Source organism: Hemicordylus capensis, chromosome 1 (assembly GCF_027244095.1).
Source record: "Hemicordylus capensis ecotype Gifberg chromosome 1, rHemCap1.1.pri, whole genome shotgun sequence".
NCBI lineage: Eukaryota > Metazoa > Chordata > Lepidosauria > Squamata > Cordylidae > Hemicordylus > Hemicordylus capensis.
Genome location: NC_069657.1, coordinates 83,147,502 through 83,160,226, shown reverse-complemented (window position 1 = coordinate 83,160,226; position 12,725 = coordinate 83,147,502). Strand labels below are relative to the sequence as shown.

General features: G+C 41.7%; 1 protein-coding gene across 1 annotated transcript in view; it reads right to left on the bottom strand.

The window, feature by feature from the left end:
* Positions 1-9,916, bottom strand: part of MYBPC3 (myosin binding protein C3) — an 82,403-nt gene extending 72,487 nt beyond the window's left edge. The window contains exons 1-6 of the mRNA XM_053258564.1: positions 9,861-9,916; positions 9,131-9,397; positions 6,907-6,990; positions 4,528-4,626; positions 4,255-4,403; positions 3,234-3,351 (exon numbers count right to left, since the gene is read on the bottom strand). Coding sequence (XP_053114539.1) covers positions 3,234-3,351; positions 4,255-4,403; positions 4,528-4,626; positions 6,907-6,990; positions 9,131-9,397; positions 9,861-9,888 — 745 coding nt within the window. The 5' untranslated portion in view covers positions 9,889-9,916. The remainder of the gene's footprint in view (positions 1-3,233; positions 3,352-4,254; positions 4,404-4,527; positions 4,627-6,906; positions 6,991-9,130; positions 9,398-9,860) is intronic.
* Positions 9,917-12,725: the final 2,809 nt, after the last annotated feature.

Here is a 12,725-nt window from a genome sequence, read left to right as displayed (position 1 = left end):
AGACTGGCAGCGGCTTCTCCAAGGTTGCAGGCAGGAATCTCTCTCAGCCCTATCTTGGAGAAGCCAGTGAGGGAACTTGAAACCTTCTGCTCTTCCCAGAGCATCCCCATCCCCTAAGGGGAATATCTTACAGTGCTCAAACATCAAGTCTTCTATTCATATGCAACCAGGGCAGACTCTGCTTCGTTAAGGGGACAAGTCATGCTTGCTACCACAAGACCAGCTCTCCTCTCCTAAGAAAGGGTCAAAGTTCTGCCCCCCTCATTCCCCATTCTGTGGTTCCAGTTTGGATCAGTGCCACCTTTCTTGACTGTTACTGATACAATGGCACTTCTACATGTAAAATATATAAACCCATTATTTTAAATGGAGAGAACTGATCTGCATGTGCAAAGAAATGTTGTTTTTCTCCACTGAAATAATTAGGGAATCCATTTGGAGGGAGGAAATTGTGTGCACTGGAGTTCCCAGAAGCTTTTGGGACAGCTGCTTTTGATCACGTTTTGGTTTAGGTTCTATGAGCTTTAGAGTGAATGGATGTGATTAGCTTCTCCATACACTGGAGTTAATCTAACTGATTAGCATATTTTTCACAATACTAAGGGTTAGAACTATTTTTCTAAAGCAGCACAAATACATATATCCTTATAGTGCTAATAAGAATGGCCGACATGTTGCACAAGGCAACGCCAGCATTTCTGGGTGGGTGAACGAGTGGAAGAGAGTCCCAGCAGCATTGTGCAATAACACATTTGAACGACGACTTAAAACCGTGTGCGGGCACATGTGCAGCACTACTTCCATAAGAAGCAACTGAAGTAGTGTGCTTTAAGTGCCCATGCACTGTTTTACATAGTTGCAGATGCACTCTTGTGTAACACTGCCAGGACTGCCTTCCTCATGCACAGCAGCCCCAGTGAGTCAGAAATGCCAGTGTTGCCTTGTGCATGTCACTCAGTCATCATCATCATCATCAGCCCAGGGGATAGACAAGTCAAAAAACAATTGGAGAAAATAACTAAATACAAGGACCTTCAGAATGAAATTGAGCAGCTCTGGAAAAAGAAAACAATAGAGGTGCCAATAATTGTTGGTGCCCTTGATGCAATACCAAAAGAGCTTGAACACCATCTTGACACTTTGGGCATCAATAAAATTACAACACATCAACTACAGAAGGCCACACTATTTGGGACAGCACGAATACTACAATATTTTTAATTTTGCTTTAGTTATCCTAGACCCTTGGAACAGGGGCGTAACAAGGTTGGAGTGGGCCCAGAGACAAAATTTTAAAATGCCCCCTCCCGTCACTGCCTTCCTCTAAAATAAAAAATAAAAAAATACATGGAAGCTCGGGCAGGCGTTGGGTGGGGGAGCCATGTCTCTGGGGGCCCCCTCCCGAGGCAGGGGGCTCCGAGACAACGGTCTCCTCTTGCCCTATTATAGTTACTTCCCTGCCTTGGAAGGGGCCCGATAATTAAAGTACCAAATCCCGTCAACAACATCTGGTAGACTGTGTGTAAATAGCATAATAATAAAAAATAATTTATTATATTTTTATACCACTTTTCTGCTCAGAAGCACACAAGCAATAATAATAATGGTAAGTATTGTTTGTTAGTTTTTTGTTATTGTGCACTGCCCAGAGCCTCTGGATGGGGTGGTATAAAAATATAATAAATAGTAGTAGTAGTAGCAGCAGCAAATAATAATAATAATAATACTATCCAGAGGCATGCCCACATGAAAGGTTTACCAGGGTCCAAATGCTAGGCAGCACTGTCCTCACCAACTCACTGGTAACTTGCATGACAAACCATGGGAATCGTAGGGCCACCATAGATTGTGCTTTCCCCATAAGGGGAAGGTGGGTGCATATGCTATCATTTTGTTTCAGAGTTATCATTCTTCTGGTTTGATACAAAAAGGGCTGAGCCAAAAAGCTCCTGAATCGTTAGATCAGTATTTGATCAATTATTCCTCTATAGGAATAGCAAAGTACATGATGCCCAGAGAGAGAGCCTTCTCAGTTGCTGCACTCTTCTCTCCAACGAAATCCTCCTGATACTGTCCCCATTCTTTATTCAGCGCCATAGAAACCCCTGTTTATTTGCCCATGCCTTTTAGAACATTTAACCATATGGTCCGTATCAAAACAATGTTAGGCTGGAATGTTATTGCTGCCCTATCCCTGGTTTAGTGTATTTAAATATTGTTTTTAATACACTGCTTAAACCACTCGGAGAGCATTGGTGGAAGAAGGGCAGCTAATACATTTCCTAAATAAAGAAAAAATAATCCATATGCCATACTTGCTATTTGACTGGTGACAACAGAGATGCCTACAGGACAATGACTGGACAACTCCTTAGAGCAAAAGTGCTGGTCAAACTAGTCATCTAAACTATATTTTTGCAAGATCCTGTATTTTTCTGCAAGGAAATGAGCTAATGTAGAACACATTTCTACTTATTATTTCAAATAATTCATGGGGAAAATGTGGTAGAAGCCCTTTCCTCTTCCCCACACTTCCTCTTTTAGTATTGACCCTCTGGAAAAATAGAACTGAGGTTTATATCCAGTCATTCTTCTTAATTCTGCTGAGCTGAATGTCCAACACCATGTAAAGAAGACGCCAAATACAGCACGCGTTGATATGCACTCTGCTTAATTTGCAATCTACTTGCAGAAGTAATCTCAATTCAGTTTGTTTGCAGTTACACTGTTTTGGGGTTGCTAAAATATTTTTTTAAAACAAAAACAAGCAATACTTCCCCAGAAAGCACTGCCAGATTAAAATGGAAAAGTAAGAGATAGCCCAGACTGCAAACGTTTGGGGTTTGGCTAGTTAATATTAAAATACTGAACTATACTCTTGATTTACTCACTAAGGAGTTACGTTTTTCAAGATCAATTGTATTAAAGGGCTTGGATATTCTTGAAGATGTGCTTTAAGAAAAGTCTACCTTTCAAATAATGAATATCCCTTACAATAAGTGATACCTGGCAAACACTAAGGTGAGTTAAAACATATTTTATAGCACTGCAGCTTGCTATTTCCCCCCTCAACATTCCCACCTCAGCATTTCTCAAACTCCTTCTGTCACTTTTTTTCTGGTTTAGTTTATGTTGCTTTGTCAGTCACTGCAAAATATTGTTACACGCAGTTGAGAAAGAGCGAAGTAGTGAATGCCCAGTGTTTCTATAGTTATGAAAACTCATAAGCTTACCATGGACAATGAGGTTGAAATTACAGCTATCAAACTTGTCCTTGGTAGTTACTTCACACCTATATCCCCCTGCATAGGTAGGCTTTGCTTCGATAATGTTCATTTCAAAAATGTAAATCTAAAACAAACAAACAAAATGGAAGGAATAAATAAACCATTTCGTAACAGATTGTTTATGAGGTGTTTTATGTTCAGAGTTTGGTACCTGATGATAAAACACGTATGCAAGTCTGCCTGCCAAGAGCATAAGCTTCTGTTGTGTCTTCACTGAGCATCCTTTACTCTCTTTCAGATGAATATCCAAGGCCCAATCTTTTTATAATGGCAACATCTGGATTGACACTACCTAACTGGGGCCTTCACAACTGTCCCCATTCAAAACGCCAGTGGTGTCATAATGTTTGCTCCAGGGTTATCTGCCTGAGAAGTTGGGGCAAAGCTGCTGCAATACGAACATAAAATTATTCCGAGTATTGTCACACCAAGTGTCTGGAAAAGACTGCAAGACTTGCAGAGCCATTGGTCTGAAATAAATGACAGCCATTGTCTATGGCATGGGTGTCAAATTGCGGCCTTCCTGCTGTTGTTAGCTGACAACTTTCATCATTCCCAGTCACAGTGGCCAGGGATGATGGGAGTTGTAGTCCAATAACAGCTGGAGGGTAGCAGTTTGATACTCCTGGTCTATGGGTTTGGGATGTTCTAGAAAACAGAAGCTATTGAAAATATGGAGCTGCTTTTAATCTGTCTCTCTGCAGGATATACAGTGCATTTTTCTTACCAGATGCATTGGTACAGAGTTATTATATCTCACCTATAGGAAAGCATCTAAGCTAAATGGCTGCTTGTTTTTGTCCAGTGTAAGCAGTAGCCTATAAAAAGCATTTTAGGACAGAAGAGGAATGCATAATAGCCATTTCTGCAATTCTTGACCGTTCTGGTTCTAGGAAGAATATTCTTTTTAGCCTTGAAATAGCAGAAAATTGGAGAAAAATGAGGAATTTTCTTCTGTTAGTTGCACCTTGTTATTTCGGTCGTAAGCATCATGAAGCTGGAGATGTTTCCCCACTTTGCTTCCTAGGTCCATCCACTTTCCCTTGAACCACTTCACTGACGGCTTCTTCAGCAGACTTTCTTCTGCCACTTTGACGGTGAATGTGATATTCTCCCCTTGAAAGAGAGAGACAGGTTAAAATAAATTTGTGATTGGAGGTATAAAATATGTGTTGAATCACTGGCATGAAATTGGAGAGTTGGAGTCAGAAGCATCTTTTGTGCTAGGCCATGCACTTACCCACAGTCACTTCTCCATCCTGGGGTCGAGTCACAAAGACACCAACAGGATCCACAGTGATTTCCTGCTGGACTTCAGTAGATGGAGCTGGAAGGTTAACTGGAATTAAGCAGTGATGGCTTTTTAAAATTGCATCATTTGTTCTACAACATGCAGGGAATAACTACATGTTCTCTAAGGTAACCTTCACATACACATCAAAAGAACTATTTTGTTTTCTAAGAGAGACTCATTTCTACTTCTCTGAGGGCTGCTCTGCATATTATTTTAACCCATGGGTCAGTTCAGAAGTCACCCAGAACCATGATTAAATCTTGGTTCCACGTGACGTTCCTGAGCCTCAGGAGCGCACACTCTCACCTTCCCTTCCTATGCAAATCTCAGAATAATTCTGTTTCCAACTGAGGTTAAACATTAATCAAGATCAGTCATGACGTCCAAAGCAATAAATAATGGTTTATTCTAAGCAACCTCTTCAAAATCATTTAAGATCTGACATCTGAACCCTGTGTTTGAAGTGGGTTTCTTCTGATCTCAGTTTATTTCAAGCAATTTGATGGAATTAAACCAAGATCAGTCAGTTTGGATATAACAACTGAACATGGTTTGATTTTAACCTCACTTGGAAGGAGAATTCTTCTGAGGCTCATATGGGCAGGGGAGAGGGATGTGCAAGTGCCCAAGGATCGCAAGTGCTCAAGACACTGTGTGGAACCAAGATTAAACTATGGTTCTGTGTGATGTCACATGGAACTTGTTGGAAGAAACATGCTCCAAAGCCTCTTAACATTTGACAGAGGAAAATAGGGGGACTCCTATGTACTTGCAACATCTCCATTGCCACATCGAGGATATGTACCTGAGAAATCTTCCTCCACATAGCACACCATTCTACAATAACCACTCCAATTTCAAAGCAAAGAGAGCTTGTGTCTTTGGTTAAGGAAGTGTTAGAAAAACATGATTGTACTATAATATCATAATAGATATTAAGTGAGCATCTCCAGTTGCAGCATGTGCAATATCAGACTGTGCACGTCACAGGAAGCTGCCATATACTGAGTCAGACCCTGGGTCCATCTAGCTCAGTATTGTTTACCCAGACTGGCAACGGCTTATCCAAGGCTGCAGGCAGGAGTCTTTCTCAGCCCTATCTTGGAGATGCCAGGGAAGGAACTTGGAACCTTCTGCATGCAAGCATGCAGATGCTCTTCCCAGAATGGCCCCACCCCCTAAGGGGAATATTTTACAGCACTCACAGGCAGTCTCTCACAAGTCAAGATAAATCTCACACACTGAGATATAAAACTTCTAGAGAACCAATGAGGAGGCACATAAAACATATTTTTGAAAGACATGCCTAAAAAATAAAATAGGTAATGTGCCTTATCAGAGACAGGTGATCAAAAAGCAGGAACTATCCCTAGTACAAAGGGATAGCTGGGACATGTGTGTACTGCCACTTTGGAATCTATGAATGGTGCTACAAGCGGCTGTGTGTGTGTGTGTGTGTGTGTGTCTTTCTGTCTCTGCGTGTGCTCCCAGTACATGTATTGTACATTGCTGAACAGCTTCTTAATGGTAAGAGCAGTTCAACAATGGAACCAACTGTGGATGATGGGTTTTCCACTAGAAATCTTCCAGTAGAGGTTGGGCAACTGTCTGGTGGGAATACTCTAGCTCTAGATCTCCTGCGTTGAGCAGGGGGTTGGCCTAAATGGTCTACAGGGAACCCTCCTATATTCTATAATTCTAATATAGGATTGCCCACATGTTATAATGACAACAACAGAGGGGAAAGTAGGAATTGTGAATGTGGAGCTTGCCTTGTTTTATTCCCAGTCATACAGACACAGCTTATGCATGTACAATTTGTACATATGTAGTTTCTTACAGTGAAGTGAGGCTGAACACAAATTAGGGGAGTGGCCAAGACCAGAAGGCACAGTTCCACTTCCCTCTCTATGCAAGTTAAATGTAACATCTGCACGTTACTGGTGTCCCAGTTTTTGCAACCCATGTGACCAGAGGCTCATTACTTTTCTTCTCTAGCCAGGATGTTTTCTCCTGCTCTAACTTTTCTATTGACATTGAACACATAAATTTGCCCTATACTGAGTCAGGCTATTGGTCTATAACTCAAAGTTGTCTACACTAACTTGCAGGGGCCCTCCAGAACTTCAGATATGGGTTTTCTCCAGCTCTCCCCAAGATGTCAAAGATGGAACCTGGGACCTTCTGCATGCAAAGCCTGTACTCTACCACTGAACTACAGCCCATCCCTATACATAATGCTTATATTCATGTTCTTATTATTCCAACCAGAATGAAAATGAAGGATAGCATCCCTTCTTTTTCCTTCCAAGTTCTTGCTACTACCTGTAGGCCCAGCATCTGCCACTGGAGATACATTTGAGACAGTTGGTTCAGGAGACGTTTCAGTAGGGACCTCTTCCATCTTCTCTAAAAAGGAAAATAATACAAGGAAAGTTACAAAATGAGGTGCTCTTCAACAAAACAGAGGTTTACAGTGTACTATTTTGAAGTGTCTTACTCATACACTGAAGAGCCTGTGAATGATGCACAAAACGTTCTGAATCTACAACATAATTTATTACCAAATCAGCACAGAGAACATGCAAAGTTGCCAAAGTTATGCAATTTTGTCTACATAAGTAGTCTTACTTTTTTTTTTAGAGTTTGAACTTTCGAAAGATAGAAACATTGAAACAGCTGAAGTACTTGAGCCAAAATTAGAAAGATAGAAACATTGAAACAGCTGAAGTACTTGAGCCAAAAGTGAGGAAAATATGGAGCTGAAGCACATCACAAGATTACTTGGGTTGTTTCTTTGTCTGGTAGATTTTCTTTCCTGCTCATATGTAGTCCTTGCACAGGGAGGAGTCAGAACATCACCGGGATAACATTCAACCTATGTATGCAACTCAAGGGCTTAATATATTTGAGGGAATAAATTGATAGGAAAGGGAACTCAATGGATTCTAGGAAGTATAGCTCCAGAATGTGGGTTGCCTAGTGATTACAAGAGGACACAACACTTCCACACGCCTGAGGCCTAGGAATAATGCAGCTGATGAAAGGGGGTAGTTTGGTCATTTCAATAGGGCCACCCAGATAAGACTGTCTTGTCATCCTTCCCTCACAACTTTGCCCAGTATCATAAATGGGTTGCTGACAAATAGTTTGGTTGGATAAATCTACAAATGCACTGGAACAGCTTTTGTTTTGTTTTGCCTGTTCTGTATTTGAGGACCAAACTATATGTGACATTAAGCCAGTCATTAAGAGACAGGCTTAAGCCAGGAAGTGCCCATATTACATCAAAAGACTGCTGCACGGTTCCTGATCAGAAATCAGACCAAGGTGCATGGAATGGGAGTTCATATGGTCCCCCTACACTGCTTTCCTGCTATAATTCCCTTGAAGTGGCAATTTGCATATATAGCCTCTTCAAGGGCAAATAGCTACCACATGAGAGCAATTTTCAGCAGGAAACCAGCACAGCAGGAGTAGTGTTAACGTCCCTCCCCATGCAGTGTGGTCCCAATCCAGAGTAGGGTCCTAGTAGCTTTTCCACTGCCATAGAAGGAGCATTTTCTGGTTTAAGTCTGTGAATGTCACTTCTAGTTTAACACAAATAAAAACAAGTTAACCATTTCCCCCCTTAAAACTGATATTTGAACCAATACACTAAAGCAGGTTGTTGTTGTGTACCAAGTCATATCTCACATATTGTGAGATTCTAAGTAAATACCAACTTGTAAAGCTTATGTCTGAAACAAGACCACAGTCCTGAAACTATGTCTCATAGTTATGCCATTTAGATTGGTGAGCTTATTCACAGATTAGACTCCAGATATAAAGAGAATACGACTAACTCTATGCTTTAAATGCCCCTAAACAGGGACTGATGTTTTATTATCACCATGTTCATGATGGCCAAAGCAGGATCATTGTGTGTATCTATTCTATTAATTCTCGTAGATGTGCCTCTGTGGGGATGCATCCCGGCAACCCAGAGGATTGGCTGGGCGGTGGAGGCGCTGGATTGGCTGGGTAGCGGTTGGCCGTGTAGGGAAGTGGCCGCTTGAGGAGGGAAGGAAAGGAAGGAAAGGGGGCAAGTGGAGAGGAGAGCTGAACGGACTGGGGCAGAAGGGAGTGGGGAAGCTGAGGGGAGAGAAAGCGGCATAGCCTGGCTGGGCAGAGACAAACAGCTGGCCGCTTCGGAAGATGCTCTCTAGAGAGAGGGCCGTGCAGGAAGGAGCCGGCTGAACGCTTGGCTGCCCGACACCAAGGACTGGAGAAAGGAGGCGGCGGCAACGGCCAGCAGGGAAAACACAAGCAGGCTAAAAAGCAGAGGCGGGGCGGGGAGCACGAATGAGAGAGAGAAAAAGAGAGAGAAAGAGGGGGAAACGGAAGAGGGAGCAAGCTGGGGCAGAAGGCTTGGAGGGGAGGGGACTGGGGAGAGGGCTTGAGGGGAGGGGAGTCGGGCAGAAGGTGGGGGGAGTGTACTGCCGCACAGATGCTCTGTGCAGGATCAGCTAGTTCATATTAAACCATAGTAATACAGGAGACACTATACCTGGTTCATTGACTTTGAGTTCAAACTTGACTTTGGAACTTCCAGCAATTACTGCATACATCACATCATCCTCTTTTCCAACATTATTAATGGTCAATGAATGCTTGTTCCCCTCTGATTTGATGACATATTTCTCGCTTTCAGTCATTTCTACACCATTACGCTGCCACTTCACCTTGATGCCAGTTTTCTCTGTCTCAGCTTCAAAAACAGCCACACCTCCTGCTACAACATTTGTTGTCCTTGGTTTCTTGGTGAATGCTGAAGCTAGAGAGAAAGAGGTTTATTTTCCTGCATCAAGACTGAGAAACCCATCTGCCTGACCATTTCCTTAACCTTCTCTATCCCCCCATATCACATATGACATTTCTAAAGAAAGGTTGCTTTTAGAATGAGAACAGTCGACTTATAAATTACTTTTTGTGACTAGAACACAACACCCTTCTCTAGTTCAACTCTTACCTCAGTCATGAGCTGATTTATATAAGCCATTACTGTGAGCCACAAAAGATGTACATATTATGATGGAAATATCGCCCCCAAGCAGCCTGTATCTGTCACACACTTTGTAGCCATATTTGATGCTGCTGGACTGCCTGTTACAGTCACTAGCCCTCTCTAAAAGATCTCTTAGAAACTGCTTTCTAGGAGATCTTTTACGGAGTTGCATCTTTGAGAACAATTTTCAGCAATTCAAAACAGAAAGAAGATGCCAAACGTTTCTGCATACAAATGTAATCAGTCCTTGTTGAGTACATCTGCTGCTGTTCCTTTTTTCTGCAACAAGACGTTTTACCTGGAATGAGAGGGATATTTATTTAACACACTTCTATACTGCCCAGTACTCACATCTCTGGGCGGTTTACAACAAGCAAACAAAAAGTTAAAACATTAGTTAAAATAAATGACAAAAAAACCTTAAAACAGTAGTTAAAACAAAATAAATGACATAGTAAAAGTCAAAACATTACAACAATTTTAAATTTTAAAACAACATTTTTAAACAATGATAAAACTTTTAAAACAATATTTAATTAAAAGCCTGGGTGAATAGGTGCGTCTTTAAAAACTTTTAAAAAGTTGTCAGAGATGGGGAGGCTCTTATTTCAGCAGGGAGCATGTTTCAAAGTTCTGTGGCAGCAGAGAAGGCCCATCCCCGAGTGGCCACCAAATGAGCCAGTGGCAACTGCAGATGTACCTCTCCTGATGATCTCAATGGGCGGTGGGGTTCATAACAAAGAAGATGTTCTCTTTAATAGCAAGGGCCCAAGCCGTTTAGGGCTTTATAGGTTATAAACTGCACCTTATGTATTTTGCCAGGAAATTTATCGGCAGCCAGTGTAGCTCTTTAAATATCTGAAATCACTGATTCTTGGAACTGCTTTTGTGTACATGATCGGAACTTGCCAAAGAAAAACTTGATGAACTCCAAAATGTAAAAAATACAGCATTACACAGTTTGTTCTTTTAATTTGACAATTGAGTGTGTCATTGTACAAACCTGTTATCTTTATTAACCTTTATGTTATAAACATTCATTCCTCTTTGTATTCCCTGCTTTGGTTATAGTTTGATTCTCTACTCAGTTGTACCACTGCTAACTAAGCAAAGAGGCACCTTTTAAACGTCATGATTCTCTTTATTTAGCAGGGGAGAGCAACTGGCCCTATCCATCTCCAGCACAGTACCTCCAGTGACTGTTGCTAGTGTCTATCTCATTCATATATATTCATATATATATATATATATATATTCATATATATATATATATATATATATATATATATATATATATATATAGCCCTTTGGGGACAGGGATCCATCTTATTTATTTATTCTTTCCCTATGTATACCTCTTTGAACACGTTTGTTAAAAAGCGGTAGATAAATATTTGTTGTTGTTGTTGTACTAAAAAGTACACCTCCTGCACATTTGCTATCCTGAGTCATATCAGTGGTCCATCTAGCTCAGAACTGTCAGCACAGACTGGCAGAAGCTCTCCAGGGTTTCAGATGGGGGTCTTTTTCCAGCCCAGGCAAGAACTTTTCCTGGCCCTACATGGAGATTTTCTGCATGCAAAGCATGTGCTCTGGCTACCACTGAGCTACAGTCTCATTCCCAAGTAAGAGGGTTAGTGAAACAGAGGCGCGGGGGGGGGGCTGACACAGAGGGAGTGCTTTGAATTATGAACAGCAAACAGGATGTGACTCAGTTCAAAGGAAAGCAAGCTGGAGGCACAGAGATAAGCAATATTGTTCAATAAAAGAATCTATTTTTATAACCTTCCCTCATAAAGCAATCTTATGTAGAATTAACTAAGGCTTTATTCAGAAAAAAAGATCCCTTTCCTCCTCCTTCTTTCCCTCCCTTTTATTTCTGACTCCACCCCCTGGCCCCCTCACAGGATCCCCACTGGGACAAACTTCTAACTAACAAAATGTAAAACTATTGCTAGACAGAATAAAACGCATCCCTCTCCTTGATAACAAACAGAATTGAATTGATTTAACATAACAGAATATCAGGAACATCCCTTTCTCACTTTATAAGGTAGCCATACTCGAACAAAGTCCCCCACCTGAAACATTCACTGTTTTGCAACCCATTTCTGATCCACATACAATTTATATTTTTGTTGCTTCTCTGTTACCCAATCATGAATCTCTACATCCTCAGGGTGAAATAGCAATAGCAATAGCAATAGCACTTACATTTATATACCGCTCTATAGCCGGAGCTCTCTAAGCGGTTTACAATGATTTAGCATATTGCCCCCAATATTCTGGGTACTCATTTTACCGACCTCAGAAGGATGGAAGGCTGAGTCAACCTTGAGCCCTTGGTCAGGATCGAACTTGCAACCTTCTGGTTGCAGGGCGGCAGTTTTACCACTGCGCCACCAGGGGCTCATAATGGCATGGAAATGGCATGGAAAGTTGCCATTGGGTAAGTTATATGGTAGCTTTGCATCCTTTCAGCAGTTCAAAAGGTGATTTTCCTGTAGTAGAATGAGGAGTAGTTTGATAAGCAAATAGAGTTTCTTGGATTGCCTCCTTCCAGGGTTGTTGTTGCGTAGTAGCCAGTTGTAAACTTTCTTTCACTAATCTGTTCATTCTTTCCAAAACCATTCCCTAATGCAAGAATTGTTCCATTTCAAAGGAGGTTCCATTTCAAGTGGAGGCTCTTTCAAAGAAGAGCCTTTCCCTCTTCCTCAGAATGATGTCCTCCTCCCCTGAGACCTTCATGCTTCTCTGCTGTCAGGGATAATGAAGGTCTTGGGGATGGAGGCCATCAGTCCGAGGAAGAGGGAAATGCTCCCTTAGAAGGGTCCCCTTATGTGAATGATAAGCCCATATTCTCACACACAAGGAATACTCTCCCGGCGGGTGGGGGCCTCCAAGTAGTGGGTGATTCAATCATTAGGGGTATAGAGAGATCGATCTGTGACCCGTGTGTATTCTACACAGTGACTTACCTGCCTGGTACAAAGGTTGAAAACATCACATGGTGTCTAGATAGGCCGTTAGACAGTGCTGTTGAGGAATCAGCTGTCATAGCACTTACATTTATATACCGCTCTATAGCCGAAGCTCT